General features: G+C 47.1%; 1 protein-coding gene across 1 annotated transcript in view; it reads left to right on the top strand.

Moving 5' to 3' along the window:
• LOC146081224 (macrophage mannose receptor 1-like) overlaps positions 1-5,550 on the top strand; it is a 351,156-nt gene extending 345,606 nt beyond the window's left edge. Inside the window, exons 29-30 of the mRNA XM_083189329.1 lie at positions 2,411-2,446; positions 4,693-5,550. Coding sequence (XP_083045455.1) covers positions 2,411-2,446; positions 4,693-4,931 — 275 coding nt within the window. The 3' untranslated portion in view covers positions 4,932-5,550. The remainder of the gene's footprint in view (positions 1-2,410; positions 2,447-4,692) is intronic.
• The last annotated feature ends 16,005 nt before the right edge of the window (positions 5,551-21,555 follow it).

The following is a 21,555-nucleotide window of genomic DNA, read 5'->3' as shown; positions in this document are numbered from 1 at the left end:
CAATTAATTCATCCAGACCAACTGGGATTATTCACAGGACATGACAAGACAAGACGAGACCTAGTCCAATCTATCCATAGATGTGATCTCCCATCTTAGCTTTAGATGCAGAGAAAGCTTCCATCACCTTTTTCTGGCCCTTTATATACAAAATGCTTTGGTCATTTCTTTAATGGTATCTCAGCACCCAACACAATGTTACTTCCACTAGTTTTGGGATTGCTAACGGTACCAGGCAGGTTTGATCACTGTTCCCTCATTTCATGGAGCCTCTGGCAGTGAGGATCTATTGCACAATAAATATTTTAGGAGTAAAGACAGGATCTTCGGAATGCAAATATATTACATGTGGATGACTTTTAATTTCCCTCGCTGGTCCTGCCCAATCCCTACATCCTCATCCGCTCCTAGCAGAGATAGAACTTTACTCTCAGCACGCAGAATTCTATATTCCTGCTCTGACTAAGCATAGACTTGTGCCTTCACTTGGAATAAACAAAAAACAAAGTATCTAGGCTCTTTCTTAATTCACAGCAACTATCAGTTATTCCAAGCTAACTTCCCTGCTGAATTACTGTAACCCAGACCTTCATACATGGTCTAGCTATTTTATTTCTTAGGTAGAATACATTCAGTAAAGATGAACTGTTCCTTTATTTATTCCAAACTGTTCCAATATCCATCCCCCCCTATGGTTTAAATTCCTTCAAATCCATAACTCAAAATTTTATCTGGGCTCAAAAACTACTACAGTATCCTACCAGGGGTGGTGAATAGAATAGAAAGGAATATAATTCCTTTATTCATCTCACAATGGAGAAATTCCCATTGTTACAGCAAAGTGAATAGTAGCGAGAAAATAAATAGCATAATAAAAACATGCGTAAAAAAATAAATAAAAGAGAAACCAATACAGAACCACGGTAAATAAAAATATGTAAATATATATTGCACATGATTGGAATATGCAGGAATCTACCGGGAACCATGGAGGTTATAACTGCAGCAGGAAGGAAAGTCCTGCGGTAGCTCTACGTAAGACATCGAGGGTGAAGCAATCTACTTGAAAGTCACTTTTATATGCGTGCACCTTCCACATCTTTTGATAGTCGCGATCATCAAAACATGTGGGTGTTCCCCGCAGCATGCGAATGGATGTTTATTTTAAACAACCATTCGCAGCCTGTGCGTGGGAACACATGCTGCGAGGGGGGGGGGGCGGCCTAGTGGATGGTAGGACATGAAATCGACCATAAGCATGTTGACCTATTTCAGGTGTTGACCTAACCCACGTCGACCTTTACTGTGTCCGCCTAATGACTGTATACTTTCTACTGATGGCTTCCACACCCTCACCTGCAAGATCACTTTCTCGCTTCTTACCACTTATATAATAACAGATAATATATTATAACAGATTTCTTCTTCTGTACAAATACCTCAATTACCTGTATGCGCTGCTTGTTGTATGGGGTTCAGTATGATTTCCTCAAAAGTCGGGATCCCAGCTGTCAGGATCCTGAGAGACAGATCTCGGCCGCTGGAATGCCGGCGATGAGGGAGCGCAATGAGACTCCTTGTGGGCTTGGTGGCTCACTCACTACAACCCCCATGAGGGAGAATTCTGTGTGGTGGTAGTTGTAATCTTAGTGTCTGTATCCTTACCACCGAGACTCACGCTGTTGGCATATTAATTTGTGATCTGTTTTGGTACTTGTGTAGTTTCACTGTGGCACTGCCCACGGAACGCATCGTATACAAATCTCGATTTGCATGCAATGCGATTTAGCACACCCCCACTATCCACGTTAGCCCGAAGCGTAGCGAGCCCTGCGTGGAATTGCTTTTAAAAAGTGTGGCGAGCGCAGCGAGCCACCGAGCCTGAAGCGTGGCGAGCGGACATGGAAAACGAGCCCGAAGCGTGGCAAGCGGATGCGGAGTACACATCAAGTAATACACGTAATACATGTCAAGTAATCCTCGTCCGCTCGTCACGCTTTGGGCTCGTTTTACGCATCCCCTCGCGAGTCTCGCCACGCTTCGGGCTCGGTGGCTCGCTGCGCTCGCCACTCTTTATTAAGTGAACTCCATGCCGACGTGGATAGTGGGGTATGAACAGATCGGGAGGACGCATACCGCTCGCCTTGCTTCGGGCTGGCGTGGATAGTAGGGGTGTGCTAAATCGCATCACATGCAAATTGTATGCGATTTGCATATGATGCGATCCGCGGCCATTGCTGCCGTGAAGCTACGCAAGTACCAAAACTTTTCTTACAAAAAAAAGCCCTGGTTCCCCTTAAATTCATGTGCTGTTAGCAATTGTCACATTTAAGTTCAGATTTAAATACATTTTTGAATTTATAATGATCTGATTCTATTTCCTTTAATCTTTTGCATATTGTATTTATAGCTCCCATACCCACAGAGAAGTCAATCGTGAAGCCAGGTACAGAACATCTTTTTTCTATAAAACATGTGATTCACTTAATGTAAAAGGACAAAGTACAATGTAACGTTTGAATTTACCCAACAGAAACAGTACAGCATAATGTTGAACACTGACAATGACGTGATTTGTGGTGAATTGAGTCATCTCGATACAGCTCCTGTCTCACCATGGGGCAGATGTGTGACCGTGTGTTATGAGGGAGAAGAGGTATCAGCATACGTTATGTGCCTTGATACCGCTTCTCCCCCATGTATGATGGAGCCGGTGAGTGCTAATGATAGCAGGCCGATATGCAGGGCGAATGTATGAACGGTTCCAACCGCTGCTGCTGTCAGCTTTGCCAGCAGCAGGCTGGTGAAGCCCCATCTCAACAGCAGGGACAGCACTGTTCCTGCGGGATGCAGTCACAATCCCAGCGGTCGGAATCCTCGCGGTCAAAATTCCGATGCCGGAATCCCGACACTTTGTCCCTCTGTGGGTCTTCACGACACCCATAGAGGGAGAATAAATGAGTGTGCCGAGCTTAGCGAGGCACTGGGCCTGCTGCGTGGCAAGCGCAGTGAGCCCGCAAGGGGGGGCGATCCACGTCCTCCCCCTTGTCGGGATTTCGGCGGTCGGGATTCGGGCGTCGGGATTTTGACCGCCTGGATTCCAACCACCGGGATTACATATCAATCCCGTCCCTGGTGTTGGCTCTGGGCTGCACTGGGGATCTTGTGTGAGTAGCGAGATCCCGCGCATGCCCAGTCCAGTCGGCCAGGGGGAAGTAGATAGCGCATCAGTTCCCAGTCGCCGGGACGGGGGAGTTTGTGCTCCCCCGCTTTGGCAGAAAAGATGTTAATACATTGTGTTGATGTCCCTTCTGGCTTCGCCTCATTAATGAGGCAAAGCAGGAAGTATTATAGCGGTGCGCTATGAGGTCCATGGGCTTCGCCCCTTTAATGCCCTGATTGCTGGTGTTATCACAGTAGGGAGCGTCATGCTGCCGCTGTTGCCTGTCAGAGCAGTGTGAGACAGGCGCAGGGGCTATCAGCAGGGATGCAGAGCAGGGAAAGAATTCCCTTTTGTCCCCTTAAATGTCATATGCCAAACTTAGGTGCACAGATCAGTAAAATAATCAATAAGATAATAATTTAAGGATGGTAATGCTGGAATATGCAGCTTAATATCACAGTTTTAACTTCAGTTATACATATTATGCAAAACATCTGTATATGGTTCCAATGTGCTTTCCAATCATAGTGGGGAATTTATTATGCGGTGTCATGTGGTTGATATGTTCGGTTGCGATGCGATTTTCACCTATTTTCTAAGCAATCTAATTAGATCCCTTAGAAAGTAAGCACGGATTGCTCCATGTGTATGCCCCTGCACGAAGGCTATGCATGGTCCAGCATGTCATTATCGCCCGCTCAGATTGACAGTGCATGCACAGTCTATCCTATCTTCTAATTAGATCACCAGTGTTCTCATCAGAGAAGAACACTGGTTAGCACAGATCGATCACTGGTGCCTAGCATGTGTGACAGTGATGTGTGCTGATCGATCTGTGCTTAAGTGCATTGAGCTATGCATGGGGCTGAAGTCACCCAGTGTGTAGGTCACTTTACCTCCATGTGCTGAGAGAAAATGTGCAACATTTTGCAAAGTTATGTGACAATGGGGCAGATGTATTAAGCCTTAACAAGAGATAAATGCAAGGGTGATAAAGAGAGATAAACGTCCAGCCAATCACCTGCTAACTGCCATGTTACAGGCTGCGTTTGAAAAAAGTCAGTAAAGAGCTGATTGGCTGGATGTTTATCTCTCTTTATCACCCTTGCATTTATCTCTTGTGAAGGCTTAATACATCTGCCCCATAGATTGATACTGTTACACCATTCCTCCCACCATTCTGTCCACAACAAGCAAGACTCTTCCACGTGCTGAAGGCATGCCAGCACTTGGAAATTAGCTGTGGCCTGTGAAACAGGAACCCCATGATTGCGAGCAAAGACCCATTTTAGGCACTATGGGGGCATGCCCAGCACTATGTGGGCAGCTGCCAATGCCCCTTGTCCCTCTGTACTGGTGAATAGATGCTTTGTACAAGCACATAATGTATATTTACACAACTATCCCCCCTCCGCGCCATGGGACCCTGCGGGCAAACAAGGGAAATCAGGACAGTAGGGATGTATGATACACATACAGTAGGAAACAGATTGCTTCTGTCTGGTTTTAATCATTGTTTTTCTTTACAGAAGACACAAAGGCCGATGTTCGTTCGCATAGCATGATAGCTGGCGTGGTTATTCTTGTCATACTTGTCATTGCCGGAACCACCATTGCAGCGTACTACGTATATAGAAGAAAGCAGAACCAGCCTGCTCCGGACAGCAGTTTCGGCAACACGATATACGTTGATGTCAGCCGTGAACCCCCAGCACATGATACAAATGTTCTAATGGAAAACATTGAGCAGAATGAACTCCCAAATTAGTGTAATCTCAGGGCGGTTCATTTGAGGATATAAAATGTGGGGAAGGAGAGAACCCATACAGTACAGGCCCCAATTTCTAATTAGAATGAAAAAAGTTAATGATGGATCCTATTATATTTATATTTTAAGTTGTGCAAAATGGAGCAGCTATTTCTGGGCTGAAACAACATGCTGTATACTGTAATTCAATAGGATCTAATAGCATCACCACAACATACCTATATCCTCAGAAATGCAGAAGATCTTAGAGGATTGATAAGCCTCACCCTCATGTCTCTCGTGTACCAAACAATATTTCTCCGCAAGTTTTTCTTTTACAATTAGAAAATTATTTTCAGAAGGCACCATAATCCCTTATGTCATCAAGTTGCTTTTTCCGGATAATTAACGAAAACCTCAGCATTTAGGGTTATATTTATTAAAGTGCCGGATTATAGAAATGGAGATACAACCAATCACATTTTATCTAGTATCTTGTAGAAAGTGCTAGATAAATAAGTAGAATCTGATTGGTTGCTATGGCAACATCTCCACTTCTATAAACCAGTGCTTTAGTGAATATGCCCCCAAGTCATCATGATTGTTACAAATGATGATTAAAATAAAAATTAGTATTTTATATTTGTCTATGCATCATTTATTTAGTACTCAGCAAACAGTAGGGGTTGTGCAGGCAGGTGTGATAATAAGAGGCTTTGATCTTCAGCACCATTTTACTGATCCTGAATGAGGCAGCACTTGGTGTAGCTGGCGCTCAAGAGGAAGTTGATGATGAGGATTCTGATGGCGATGTGGTTTGTTTGAGTAAGGCACTGGCGGAGACAGTTGTTGGCTGTGGGATGAAAAAGCCCATTGTAAGGCCTGGGCAAAGAACCAAAATTAGTTCTATCCAAATCTGGACAACAACTGTCAAGTCATATGTAGCCTTTGTAAAATCATTATAAGTAGGGGGATGCTAATTCATAAGTCATTGTCAAGTTCAAAAGAGCATATGCATTCCAGTGACACCTAAATCCCTTTTTTCTGTTGTATCCATGCATTTGTAATACACACCACCAACTCCCTCATCGTCAATTTTCTCCTCAATCAGGATCGGAAATAGCTCTGCATATCAAAGGTATGACTGACACCTCTCCTATCTGGGTTTCCTCTGGTGGATCCTTGAGTGATAAGCTTACTGCTGCTGTTGTTGCTGCTGGGAGTCAATCATCATCTCAGAAGGGAAGTTGGAACACCACTTGTACTACGTTAATAAGCAATTGACTGTACAACAGTCCCTTGTGAGGAAGATGTATGACGACAGCAGTCATCCTGTTGCAAAGTGGATTACTGAGTCCATAACAACTATGATGATGTTAGACCTTCGTCCAGGATCCACCATTATTGCAGTGGGATTTAGACATTTGATGGAAGTACACTGTGTCCATCTGTGATTCCACTTCACTAGGCAAGCAATTCCCAGATTGTACCAGGACGTTAAGAAAAGTGTCCTTTTATACCCACAGTCCATGGACATGTGGACAAGTGAAACAGGGCAAACTAAGAACTATATGACTGTGACAGCCCACTGGGCAGATATATTGCCTTCCACAACAACAACAGCAGCATCTCACAAATGCCAACTTTTTCCTAGGCAGGCTACATTGTGTGTCACCGGTTTCAGTACACACCACTGAGAACCTCTGAGAAACTGAGGGACATCATTGCACAATGGCTTACCCCACTTAGACTCTCCTGGGGATTTGTGATTTCTGAAAACGCCACCAATATTGTGCGATAATTACATTTAAGCATACCCCATGTTTTGCTCACACAATTAATTTGGTGGTGCAGAATTTTTTGAAAAATGACAGGGGAGTTCAGGAGATGCTTTTAGGACATTCAGCAACTGCGTGTCGAAGACTAGAGCGCCAGCAAACACTCTTGAGCTTGCCCTGCAATCACCTGAAGTAAGAGGTAGTAATGAGGTGGAATTCTACCCTCTATATGCTTCAGAGGATGGTAGAGCAGCAAAAAGACATTCAAGCCTATACATTTACCTATAACATAGCCAAAGGAGGGGGAATGCCCTGAGTCAGGTGCGGTGGAGGTTTCCGCATTGTGTAAGGTTCTCAAACCCTTTAGAACTTTCCATATGTGAAGTCCGTTCAGACACTGCCAGTTGGAGAAGGTAAAGGAGGAGCTAAAACAGAGCAAATCCGCTAAATATGTGATACTTGTGGATGAAGCCCTTCATTTGACAGGATTTAAGGGTGGTCAATCTGTTGAAAACAGATCACTACATTTTGCCACCGTATTTGATCCTAGGTTTAAATCCAATATTGTATCTCTGATTCCAGTGGATACATGTCTGCAAAGAGTTGACCTTGATCTGTTAGATCAAGCGAAACGTGACATGGCAAACAGACCCATTGGTAGTGATGCAGGGCAATCAGGAGCATGTTTTGGCATCTGGGGGGACATGTAATAGGATGAGGTTTTTAGACTTTTGAGATTTATAATCAAAAAAATGGCCGAAATCGCACGTTTTCCTAAAATAGTAATAGGATGCGAATTGCAGAAAAATACACATTTTGACCATGTCAATTTTGTTTTTTCACACTTCAAATCGCATCAAGTATACAACTTGAAAATGTAATAGGGTGCGGTTTTTGGTAAACGCTCCCAAAAATCCCAAAACAAATAGACCAAGTTCATTCTGGCAAGTTTGACAGAGCCATTGAGATATTGGTTCTGTCCAAAAAAATGTGTTAAAGTGAAAACGGTATGTGGTCCCCCCTCTTGAGCATAACCAGTCCCGGGCTCATTCAACTTGTCCTGGTTTAAAAAAAAACGGGATAAAATGTGTCACTTCATAATGTGTCACTTCAAAATGTGTCACCATTGAAAGAATGGTGGAGGATTATATCAGCATCCAAGTAGGCATGTCAGACAGTCTGTATCTATACTGGCAGGAAAAACATGCAATTTGGAGGCCCTTGCACAAACCCGCTTTGTTTTACCTAAGTTGCCCACCATCCAGTTTGTACTCTGAAAGAGTTTGTAGCGCATCCGGAAACCTTGTCTGCGATCGGCGTAGGAGGTTACTTCCACAAAATGTGGAAAAGATGATGTTCATCAAAATTAATTACACATTCCATGAGGAAGACCTTCACCAGCAATTGCCTCCAGAAAGTACAGAGGAACATGTGATGGAAGATTCCAGCGGGGATGAATTAATTGACTGTGATGACGGGGGTGAACACACTGATGGGGGTGAGGAATCGGAGGATGAGGATGACATTTTGTCTCTGTAGAGCTGGTTTGTGCAAGGAAAGATTATTTACTTCTTTTTTAATGAGTGCCAAAACAAACCAATCACTTCAGCCACATTAGTGTGGCAAGCCCTGTCGCTGAAATGATTGGTTTGTTAACCTGTGCATGTGCCGTTTATGCAACATAAGGGTGAGAGGGCACAAGGATCTCTCTTTTCTTTGCATTATGTTTATAAATATGACATCCTGTCTGCCACTGCAACGCCACTCCTAGATGTGCCACATGTTTGTGCCTCCCACTTCTGTCACCCCCCTATAATTTCGACATAATGACAATGGCATGTTTAGCAGTGGGGGATGCTGCACCGACCAAAGTCTGCAGGGAGGAGCCAGTTAGCACATATAAATGTATAGGATACGGTTGAATTGTCGACCCCAACTAGGTCGACAGTCATTAAGTCAACATCATTGGGTTGACATAGAGCAAGGTCGACATCAGTCAAGGTTGACAGGAGTCTAGGTCAATAAGGGACTAGGTCAAATTGTGTCTAGGTTGACATGAGTTAGGTTGGCATGGGTTAGGTCGACAGTCAAAAGAGCGACATGGGATTTTTGATGGTTTTTTGAGCCGACATGTGCCGACAGGTGGTATTTCATTCCTTACCATCCACTAGGGCGTTGGTGGGAGTATAAAATAGTGTAGAAAATAGGTGGTATACTCGAGATTGATAACTCAGAGTAGAAATAGGCGCCCTATGGGGTGTATCGCTAAGCTGCTCCTACTGGAGGGGTGTAAGGCCCTCTTTATGGATACAAAAGTGGGAAAAAAAGGGGTGGAGCGCTGAATGGATCAGTTGGATTTCACTAATTTAATTGTATAAAAATATTTAAAAAGCAATTGATATGACAATAATATTAAATCAATAACATAAGAAATAATGACAATAATAAAAATTAAATATATAATATAGGACAAGGAGGACAATACTTATGTCTCTGCGCAGCTGCCTTTGTGTCCCTTAAGATGTGGGGGGGAAGAAGATTCTCCGGGTAGTGCACTACCAAATTGGTGGTAAATTATTTGCCGTCCTGGATGATGATAGGAGACGCTGGAGGATGCTCTGGTTCCCAAAAATTTGGGGTCCTCACTATGTTGCGCTGATCCCGGTAGTTGATGGAGCCTGTGGTTATTTTTCTCGCTGGAGGAAGATCTGTGTACCTTCGGAATGAAGGGTCCTCACGATGGTGCAATGTAAGATGTCCACAGGAGAAAGCAATTGGGATCAGATCCGGAAAGTGGCAATGAAAGGGAAATAATTTTTTCCAGGAGAATGGTTAGCAAGGGTGGGGATGAGGGGCCGAAGGCAGAGTTAAAAACCGGGAAGAACCTCCATCCTCCAGCGTCTCCTATCATCATCCAGGACGGCAAATAATTTACCACAAATTTTTGGGAACCAGAGCATCCTCCAGCGTCTCCTATCATCATCCAGGACGGCAAATAATTTACCACCAATTTGGTAGTGCACTACCCGGAGAATCTTCTTCCCCCCCCACATCTTAAGGGACACAAAGGCAGCTGCGCAGAGACATAAGTATTGTCCTCCTTGTCCTATATTATATATTTAATTTTTATTATTGTCATTATTTCTTATGTTATTGATTTAATATTATTGTCATATCAATTGCTTTTTAAATATTTTTATGCAATTAAATTAGTGAAATCCAACTGATCCATTCAGCGCTCCACCCCTTTTTTTCCCACTTTTATAAAATAGTGTGCTGTGTGCAGCAAGGCACCGTGCTCGAAGGAGATAAGGTGCACTTTAAATAGTGTCCAGGTCGACATTTGGGTCAACAAACAGTCAAAAAACCCATGTAGACCTTTTGACTGTTGTCCTAACCCATGTCGACCTAATGCATGTGTTGACCTAGACCCATGTCGACCTATTCCCTTGTTGACCTAGACCCCTGTTGACCTTGACCCATGATGACCTAGGCCCCTGTCGACCTTGCTGTATGTCGACCCAACAGTGTTGACCTAATGACTGTCAACCTAGTTGGGGTCGACTGAATGATCCCAACCCAATTGTACATGTAAATAATGTTGTATGTAATATATGTGCTTGCATGGAGATTAGCAGCTGGAACTGCACGGGACACAGGCACACAGGGGGAATTTTATTAAGAACGGCCGTATAAGGCCCATCCCCGTGCGAATAGGATCGGCCATAAACGACCCACAAATACGAATGGAGAATTATCGAAAAAATTTACAAAGCTGCCATATTCTCCATATTCGTATTTGCTGATGTCGTAGCCATTCAAAACCCATTCATATTTATGGCCACCAAATATTTACGAAGCGACAGCATTGCATGGATCAGTTAGATGCATGCAATACTGCCAAGGAGGATAAAAAATAGAATGGGTCGCCCCGTCCGGCTATAACCAGTCCGGGTCATTGAACCGGTCCTGGTTGTCGAAATTCAGCAAATCCTCCCCCCCCCCCTCAGTTCAGAGGCTTGCTTGGACTTGTAGTTACACAGCTTAAACCAAAAGTATATTCATCTCCTTTTACAAAAAAAATTCAGCCTGGTGCCCACCGTCCAGGGACAGACACAGGCTTCAACCTGGGCGGTAGGTGCTGTGGAGGGGGACCCCTTTATTTGGGGGGTCTCCAGTCCCCCAGGGTCCCTGCCTGGACTGACCAGTCACTGGTTAATGCTTTGGTCGGGGGAACTTGTATAAAAAGTTTCCCCGGCTGTGGCATTAGCCTGCTGACTGTTTGGGCCTGGTGCTGGTTGTTAAAATAAGATGGGGACCTCTATTCATTTTGTCCCCCATATTTTGGGAACCTGGACCGTCCCATGAGCCTGGTGCTCGTTATACAAATACAGGGGGACCCCACTTTTTTGTCCCCCTGGTTATAAGCAGCATAGGGACCCCACAACTTTTTTTTATTATTCTCTTTTTTTTTACACTTGGAAGCCTGCAGGGATCTAACTTATCTGTGCCGGCTCAGCAAAACATGCCGCAAAGAGATGTTCTACGCTTCTACTTGTCATTCGTATTTACTGGTGAATGATGGTGAATTGCCGATCACAGAACACTATGGGCCTTATTCTGGTTCACTCAGTTGGATGTGCGTTCGGGCTTATTGGACCGAATGCTCCGTTCAACCACACGGTGAGTGCAGATACGCCTACAAGTCCACCTCATCCGTTCGGACATACTACCACATAAGAGGGTGTGGTGTGGTTCTGCATGAACACGACCGTGTACGGACGGAACTCTAAAAGATTGATCAGTCTTTCAGCGTCCAAGAGGACGCACAGCCGACCGAACGCCCTCTGTTGGAGTTTTACACAGCACAGCACGAATCCGAATGGAACTCAAGCTTCAAACCCATTAAACAATTAGCCAGATTCTATGGTCTTTATTACTTTCAATTAAATGCTTTTCTACCCAAATTGCAATTTACATTAACTTGCAATATTTCTTATTATTCTTTAGAATGTTCCATTGCCCAAACTACCTGCGTTTCTCTGTACCACAATTTAACATACTGCAATGACCTTGGCACCACTACAATCTAATCTAATCTTTCTGGATTCGACTCAAATGTGTGCTTATGTGTACATGTGTTAGGAAAACATGTGTCTGCTGTTACCAGTGTATACATTTATGCATTAATTGTGATGGTCATATTTATAAGTAAGGTAACCCTTTATTCTGAAAACACACACACCCCACCACACGTTCAGCAACATTTATTCATTACCCTTCACTTTATACCACACATAAAAATGCAATCACACGTGTATACAGTATGTACCTATTTCCCTTACCATAACACAGTACACAAACATATTTGAACAAAACACAGACAACTTCTAACTTATTATAACAAACTTTATTTTAAAACAAAATATAAAAATACATTTAATTTAGAAGGTTGGACAGGTTGTCCACTTCCTGTGCTGCCGCCAACGAATATTGCCGCAGTCTTTGCAACGTCCCGGTGCACTTGTGTCATGTAATCTGTTGGCATGGGAAATGGGGTTTCACATTAGTGTTGTTAAAAGGGTGCCGGCCACTGGAGGGCAGTAATGAGCTGTAGGAGCCAGGAAGAGCAGCAGAAGCAGGAACAGGACGTGTCCTGCCGGCGCCGAGGAAAGCACCTGGGAGCAGGTGAGAGAGTCTACCCCCACCCCTGGAGCCCGCATCTCCCTCCAACAACCCCCCATCCCCCCTGTAGTGGCGGTGGCTGCACTGACCTCCTGGAGCCCGGCCATCGCCGGATCTCCAATCCCCACCCCGTGGAGTGCGACGCAGCGGCTGCATCACACACACCCCCGGAGCATAACGCCACATCACACACACCCCTCCCCCCAAAGCGGGTGAGCACCGGAGCACACCCCCCATCTGGGGCGCTACGGCCCTGTTTGTTAATGATTTACACATGTTAATATTTTGTCTCAAGTTGTTTGAATTGACCTATGAACCCAACAATCATTTATACACAGGATTAAAGAGGGTACTGCTGTCATCGGTATCCGGACTATTTGTCTACAGCAAAAAGATAGACAGCCATTAGATAGACACCATTAGTTAGACAAACAGAAAGGTCGACATGCAAAAAGGTCGACATGCAAATAGGTCGATGTGAAAAAAGGTCAACACTGCCATTAGGTCTACGGTGTCTAAGTCGACAGTCAAAAGGTCGACATGGTTTTTTCACTGTTTTTTGAGCCGACATGTGCCGACAGGCGGTATTTCATGCCCTACCATCCACTACGGCGTGGAGTTCGATTATAATAGTGTGCCGAGCACAGCAAGGCACCGTGCCGAAGCATTGCAAGTGAAGCGACTTTTTTGCATGTCGACCTATTTGCATGTCAACCTTTCTGTTTATCTAACTAATGGTGTCTATCTAATGGCTGTCTATCTTTTTGCTGTAGATCCCTTGTTCCCAGGGGCGTAACTACATCTATGTGGGCCCCATAGCAAAATCTTGAAAGGGCCCCCCCCACTACCGTTGTCCCTATGCGACCTAGGGGGCAGAAGAAAGAGTGAGCAACAAAGAGGGCATGGAAAAGAGAGAGAGAGAGTGCTTCATGGCAACGAGTAAAAATAAGAGAGGGGAAGGAGCACGGGAGGGAGAAAAAGAGTAGAGCGCAAGGGATTGCAGGGGATAGAGGGAGGGGGAGCACAGAAGGGAGAGGGAGGTAGCGCAGAGGAGAAAGGAAGGAGGAGCACAGGATGGGGAAAAAGGAGAGAGCAGCATGGGAGGGATTAAAAGAGGAGAGAGAGAGCAAGCACAGGAAAGAGGGAGGGGGTAGGCGAGCATGAGAGGGACAGGGGTACACTGGGGAGAGGAAGAGGGAGCACAGATAGAGGGAGGGAGAGATGAGAGAGGGAGAGCCAGGCTGTGACAAGGTCTCATAAGCAGCGTGAGGATACCTGCTCCCCTCTCACCAACGCTGATGGGCTTCCCACTCCACAGTTAGCCACCGGGTCACCTGTATCATCGCTACCATCAGGCCTCCCATTCCACCGCCAGGTCTCCTGTATCCCCGTGGCCTGCATAGAGGCACAGCCGGGACTCTGTCTCCCCACACACTGGTTCCACGGAACCTCCTGCTCCCCAACATGCCGCCGAGTCTGCTGCTCATCCGTGTACAGCGGCAGCCGCTGTCGGATCTTCTGCTTCTCCACGTTCATCCAGCCCCGCCCCCTGGCCTCCTGCTCCACAGCTCACTGGTGGGGGCATCTCCTGCCCCCACCCCCCCCTGCATATAGACGCTGCTGAGTCCCACACCTACTGCTGCTGGATATCCTGCTCCCCAGCTGCTGACGGGGGCTTGGTAATCAGATAGTTTAAAAAAAAATTAAGAAAAAAAACATCAAGAGGGTGCAGGGGATGGGCTGCTAAGTCCTCGGGCCCCCCAAGCCGCCGGGCCCCATAGCAGCTGCATCCCCTGCACCCTCTATAGTTACGCCACTGCTGGTTCCGCATCCGTATCATCTCTGAAAGTGCAAGGACAGGGCATCAAAAGGAGCCTGTCCCTGCGAAGTGCAGACCCGGAAGCTGGGGGAGTGTGTGCATGTGTGGGTATGCGCTGACCCCTGCTGACCCCTCTGACCCCTTTGACCTCACTGCACCACCAGCACTTCTATCCCGTACCCATAGCTTACAATGCCCTATTGCCATTTAAAAATGGGGTACTTATATGTTAGTTGGGTGCCCAATAAACATAGAGACGGTAACGTAGGAAAATCGCATCTCATGCGATGCAATGCGATGCGATTTTTTAATGTAATTTTTTTTTTACACCACAATATCGCATTGCATAGCATCGCACACCCGATAAAATCGCATGCGATTTTATCGGGTGTGCGATGCCATTACATGAGGTATAGAATAATATGATTGTATGTCCTAAAGATAGCTTTTACGCACACCCCCCCCCCCCCCCCCATTAGATAGACACCATTAGTTAGACAAACAGAAAGGTCGACATGCAAAAAGGTCGACATGCAAATAGGTCGATGTGAAAAAAGGTCAACACTGCCATTAGGTCTACGGTGTCTAAGTCGACAGTCAAAAGGTCGACATGGTTTTTTCACTGTTTTTTGAGCCGACATGTGCCGACAGGCGGTATTTCATGCCCTACCATCCACTACGGCGTGGAGTTCGATTATAATAGTGTGCCGAGCACAGCAAGGCACCGTGCCGAAGCATTGCAAGTGAAGCGACTTTTTTGCATGTCGACCTATTTGCATGTCAACCTTTCTGTTTATCTAACTAATGGTGTCTATCTAATGGCTGTCTATCTTTTTGCTGTAGATCCCTTGTTCCCAGGGGCGTAACTACATCTATGTGGGCCCCATAGCAAAATCTTGAAAGGGCCCCCCCCACTACCGTTGTCCCTATGCGACCTAGGGGGCAGAAGAAAGAGTGAGCAACAAAGAGGGCATGGAAAAGAGAGAGAGAGAGTGCTTCATGGCAACGAGTAAAAATAAGAGAGGGGAAGGAGCACGGGAGTGAGAAAAAGAGTAGAGCGCAAGGGATTGCAGGGGATAGAGGGAGGGGGAGCACAGAAGGGAGAGGGAGGTAGCGCAGAGGAGAAAGGAAGGAGGAGCACAGGATGGGGAAAAAGGAGAGAGCAGCATGGGAGGGATTAAAAGAGGAGAGAGAGAGCAAGCACAGGAAAGAGGGAGGGGGTAGGCGAGCATGAGAGGGACAGGGGTACACTGGGGAGAGGAAGAGGGAGCACAGATAGAGGGAGGGAGAGATGAGAGAGGGAGAGCCAGGCTGTGACAAGGTCTCATAAGCAGCGTGAGGATACCTGCTCCCCTCTCACCAACGCTGATGGGCTTCCCACTCCACAGTTAGCCACCGGGTCACCTGTATCATCGCTACCATCAGGCCTCCCATTCCACCGCCAGGTCTCCTGTATCCCCGTGGCCTGCATAGAGGCACAGCCGGGACTCTGTCTCCCCACACACTGGTTCCACGGAACCTCCTGCTCCCCAACATGCCGCCGAGTCTGCTGCTCATCCGTGTACAGCGGCAGCCGCTGTCTGATCTTCTGCTTCTCCACGTTCATCCAGCCCCGCCCCCTGGCCTCCTGCTCCACAGCTCACTGGTGGGGGCATCTCCTGCCCCCACCCCCCCCTGCATATAGACGCTGCTGAGTCCCACACCTACTGCTGCTGGATATCCTGCTCCCCAGCTGCTGACGGGGGCTTGGTAATCAGATAGTTTAAAAAAAAATTAAGAAAAAAAACATCAAGAGGGTGCAGGGGATGGGCTGCTAAGTCCTCGGGCCCCCCAAGCCGCCGGGCCCCATAGCAGCTGCATCCCCTGCACCCTCTATAGTTACGCCACTGCTGGTTCCGCATCCGTATCATCTCTGAAAGTGCAAGGACAGGGCATCAAAAGGAGCCTGTCCCTGCGAAGTGCAGACCCGGAAGCTGGGGGAGTGTGTGCATGTGTGGGTATGCGCTGACCCCTGCTGACCCCTCTGACCCCTTTGACCTCACTGCACCACCAGCACTTCTATCCCGTACCCATAGCTTACAATGCCCTATTGCCATTTAAAAATGGGGTACTTATATGTTAGTTGGGTGCCCAATAAACATAGAGACGGTAACGTAGGAAAATCGCATCTCATGCGATGCAATGCGATGCGATTTTTTAATGTAATTTTTTTTTTACACCACAATATCGCATTGCATAGCATCGCACACCCGATAAAATCGCATGCGATTTTATCGGGTGTGCGATGCCATTACATGAGGTATAGAATAATATGATTGTATGTCCTAAAGATAGCTTTTACGCACCCCCCCCCCACACTATCCATGCCACCCCGAAGCTTGGCAAACCATTACATGAGGTATAGAATAATATGATTGTATGTCCTAAAGATAGCTTTTACGCACCCCCCCCCCCCCCCCCCCTCACTATCCATGCCACCCCTCGCGGGGCTCGCTGCAAACGCCACGCTTCGGGCTCAGTATATAAAATCAACTCCGCGCCAATGTGGATAGTGCGCTTCGAGGTGGTATGGATAGTGGGGGTGTGCATTAAACCTATTTTTGGGACATACAATCATATTATTGCATACCTCATGTAAGGGCATCGCACACATGATAAAATTGCATGCTATCGCATGCGATTTTGGGGCACATGTGATGCGATGCGATGCAATGCAATGCGATGCCCCAGGGCTGAGAGAGCAGTGAATAAATTACATTTCCCTACGCAGAATAGCCCACTCAGCAAATTGCTTAGTGGGCGCCCCACTAACATATAAGTACCCAAAATGGCAATAGGCCAGGGATGTGAAGCTGTCCTCACCAATGCCCTCTGACAAAGTACGTGACTACGAAACGCGTTGGGGCGTGGCCTGGCTTTGCTGTCTGCCCACCTGTATTTCGTGATGCACCAGTGTTTCCGGCTGTAACCGCTCCAACAGTAAGTGTGTCTGAGACACTTACATCTTTGCTGTTATCGTGCGGTTGTTAAAACCGCTTATTGTGGTACGTTACCCAGCACCTGCTTATACGTGGAGAATTTGTTTTAAATAAAACCCTGTCTATCTTTATATATTGCACTATGGAGCGTTCTTTTTTATTCCTATAGATATATATATATATATATATAAAGACCAAAAAGACACACTCTCCAGACTGTTTGATGCAAAATAAAAAGCTGTGTATTTGTATTCACATAGACATCAAATGTAAAAAGAAGGGTACTCAACGTTAGCGTTTCAGTCCATAAAGGACCTTCCTCAGGAGTTAGGCAACAAGGGCATCCATTTGGGGTGAAGCACAGCGTGGACCACACAGCAGGTTCCTACAGCCTGTGTGGTCCACGCTGTGCTTAACCCCAAATGGATGCCCTTGTTGCCTAACTCCTGAGGAAGGTCCTTTATGGACTGAAACGCTAACGTTGAGTACCCTTCTTGTTACATTTGATGTCTATGTGAATACAAATACACAGCTTTTTATTTTGCATCAAACAGTCTGGAGAGTGTGTCTTTTTGGTCTTTATATACATGGACTTTGTTTCTTGTAAGGAAAGTTCTGGACGTCACCCCAGCGGTTGAATATTTTTTGTATGGAGTGCGATCTTATTGCATATATATATATATATATATATATATATATATATACATATATATAAATAACACAATGGGCCTGACACTCAACTCATATGTAGCCCAATTAAGCATCTGTCCCAGGCGCCCCATCCTAGTATGTAATGCTGAGAAAGTTGAAAAAGAGGAATTTGGTACCTACCGGTAGTTCCATTTCTCTGAATCCACAGGGGACACTGGCGTTCACGCTGGGTAATAGAGGTGGATGGCTGGGAACTGGCACACTGTAACTTTAAACAGCTGGCTCCTCCCCTCTAGTACCCACAATCCCCAGTTAGGAAAATTGGAACGAGAGGAAGGACACCAGACTTACCACTAAACTAATAACAACATATTTACAAATATACAGACAACAAGAACTGTACACACTTGACAACAATGACTGGCAGGCGACCCGAGTAGGGAGGGAGGCCAGTGTCCCCTGTGGATTCAGAGAAATGGAATTACCGGTAGGTACCAAATTCCTCTTTTCTCTATCATCCAGCAGGGGACACTGGCGTTCACGCTGGGGAGGTTCCAAAGATTCCCCCTTGGGCGGGAGAACTCAGAGGAGCCTGCAAAACCAAACGACCAAAATCCGCCGCTGAAGAGGCGAACGTGTCGAATCTATAAAACCTAATGAAGGTGTGAGTGGACGACCATGTAGCTGCCCTACATAGTTGAACTGAAGACGCGCCTCGTCGCGCTGCCCACGAAGTGCCCACCGATCGGGTGGAGTGAGCTGTGATAGAGGAGGGCGGGGCCCTACCCTCAGCCAAATAGGCCTGCCTAATCGTGAGCTTGATCCAGCGAGCTATAGTCTGCTTCGAGGCCGGCCAACCCCGTTTAAGGGCGTCGTACAGGACAAATAGGCCGTCTGATTTCCTCAAAGACGCTGTTCTGGACACATAAACTCGCAAAGCTCGGACCACATCAAGGGAGACCGATTGCGGGTCGGAGTCCGTAAAGGCAGGGATGACAATCGGTTGATTCACGTGGAATGAAGAAACCACCTTAGGCAAGAAAGAGGCCCTTGTACGAAGCTCCGCCCTGTCCGAATGAAAAATAAGAAAAGGTGCCCGGCAAGACAGAGCACCCAACTCTGAGACTCTCCTTGCCGAGGCCAGAGCCAACAGCGTAACTGTCTTCCATGTCAGGAATTTTAAATCGACCTGCTCCAAGGGCTCAAAAGTATCGGACTGTAGGAATCGCAGAACTAAAGGCAGATCCCACGGCGGTGTAGGGGGAACGAAGGGGGGCTGGACTCTGGCCACCCCTTGCAAGAACGTCCTGATTTCTGGCAATAAAGCCAGCTTCTTCTGAAACAGGATGGACAGTGAAGAAACCTGTACCTTCAGGGAAGCTAGACGAAGTCCTGATTCCAACCCCGACTGCAGAAATCGAAGTAGCCTAGGTAGGTGAAAACTCCTGAACAGGTAACCCTGAGCGGAACACCAAGTGGAATATGCTCGCCATATCCGATGATAATGTTTAGCAGAGACCGGCTTACGGGCCGCCATCATCGTGGGGATTACCGAGGCCGGTATACCCTTCCTTCTTAAGACGTCTTCTTCAATAGCCACGCCGTTAAACGGAGTGGCTTCAGCGCCGGGTGCAGAAATAGTCCCTGCTGGAGGAGATCCGGCCTGTCCGGGAGTGTCCAAGGCTGGTCTATGAGCAGGGACTGAATCTCGGCGAACCAAGTGCGTCTGGGCCAGAACGGGGCAATCAACACGGCTCAGACCCTTTCCCTTCTTATCTTCTTGAGAATCCTTCCTAGGAGCGGAATTGGAGGAAACAGGTAGACGAAGTGGAAGGGCCACCGAACCTCCAGAGCGTCCACTGCCCACGCTCCGGCGTCCCTTGTTCGTGAGACGTAATGGGGAAGCTGGTGGTTCTGCCTGGAGGCCATGAGGTCTATCTGAGGCAGACCCCATCTCCTGACTAGCTCCTGAAACACGTCGGGATGCAGAGACCATTCCCCCGGATGGAACCTCTGTCTGCTCAGAAAGTCGGCCTCCCAATTCTCGACTCCTGGAAGGTATACTGCCGACAGAATCACTTTGTGTCTCTCTGCCCAGTCTAGGATCCTTGCGGCCTCCTTCATGGCGCCCTTGCTTTTGGTGCCTCCTTGTCTGTTAAGGTACGCAACAGCCGTCGCGTTGTCCGACTGGACCTTGACTGTTTTCCCCTGAACAATGTCTGGAACAGCTAGTAGAGCATTGTGAATCGCCCTGAGCTCCAGCACGTTTATGGGCAGACTTGTTTCCCACTGACTCCAGAGACCCTGCAGTCGACGATCTAAAATGACCGCGCCCCAACCTGTGAGACTGGCGTCCGTTGTCAGAACTATCCAGTCCCATATGGCGAATCGACGGCCCTGAGTCAAATTCTGTCTGTGTAGCCACCACAGCAGTGACGACCTTGCTCGACTGGATAGCTGGATGAACAGGTGAGAGCCCGACCATTGACGAAGCAAGTCCAACTGAAGGGTTCGAGAGTGGAGCCTCCCGAACTGAAGCACCGGGAAAGCTGCCACCATCTTTCCTATCAGGCGAATGCAAAGCAGGATCTGAACTGTCTTGTGGAGTAGAATCTGACGCATCAACATCCGGATGGAGGCGATCTTGTCCTCTGGCAGGAATATTCTCTGTGCTTTGGTATCCAGCAACAGGTCCAAGAACTGTAGGCGCTGGGACGGTACCAACGAGGACTTTGGATAGTTCATTATCCACCCGTGCTGCGTCAGGAACAGAATTGTTCTGTGAGCATGGTCCTGTAGAATCGAAGGAGATGGTGCCTTTATCAGTAGGTCGTCCAAGTAAGGCACGATATTGATGCCCTGAAGCCTCAGACAAGCCAGCAGGACCGACAACAGCTTCGTAAAAACGCGAGGGGCAGAGGACAGCCCGAACGGAAGGGCGCGGAACTGGAAATGCTCCTGTCCAACAGCGAACCTGAGAAAAGATTGATGGTGAATCCATATTGGTACGTGGAGATACGCATCCTTTATGTCTAAGGAGAGTAAGAACTCCTGAGGCTTCAGAGAGGCTATGACAGAGTGTACTGACTCCATCTTGAAAGGATGGTACTGGACGTACAAATTGAGTGCCTTGAGGTTTAAAATGGGTCTTGCGGATCCATCTGGTTTGGGAACCGTAAATAGATTTGAGTAAAATCCTCTTTCCCTCTCCTCGAAAGGCACCGGCATAATCACTCTGGATTTCAAAAGCTTCTCCATTGCCCCTTGCAACTGTACTCTTTTCTCCTGCTCGCGTGGCAGAGCAGTTGTGAAAAATCTTGAAGGTGGGAGACCCGCAAACTGAATCTTGTATCCGTCTAAAAAGAGCAGACGGACCCAAGGATCTGACGTGGTGGCAAGCCACTGTAGTCGAAACTCCAAAAGACGGGCCCCAACCTGGGAATCCCCCAGCATGGCTGGAGGATAGTCACGCTGCAGGCTTCTCCTGGGGCTTGGGCTGCTGGGCCCTGGCCGCAGGCTGTCCTCTTGTCTTTCCACGGGACCCACGAAAGGAAGAGGTAGAGCCTCTTCCCCTGCCGTGAAAGGACTGCTGCGGCCGAAAGGAATTGAACGAGGGCCCCGCGTACTGGCGTCTCGCTGGTGAAGGAGCAGATGGCAGGAAAGCCGACTTACCTCCCGTGGCCTGGGAGATCCATTTATCCAGCTCAGGGCCGAACAGCATGTCTCCAGTAAAC

The sequence above is a fragment of the Crinia signifera genome, chromosome 5 (assembly GCF_055691185.1).
Source record: "Crinia signifera chromosome 5, ASM5569118v1, whole genome shotgun sequence".
NCBI lineage: Eukaryota > Metazoa > Chordata > Amphibia > Anura > Myobatrachidae > Crinia > Crinia signifera.
The sequence above is the reverse complement of the archived record's forward strand: the minus strand, read 5'-3'. Positions and strand labels throughout refer to the sequence as shown.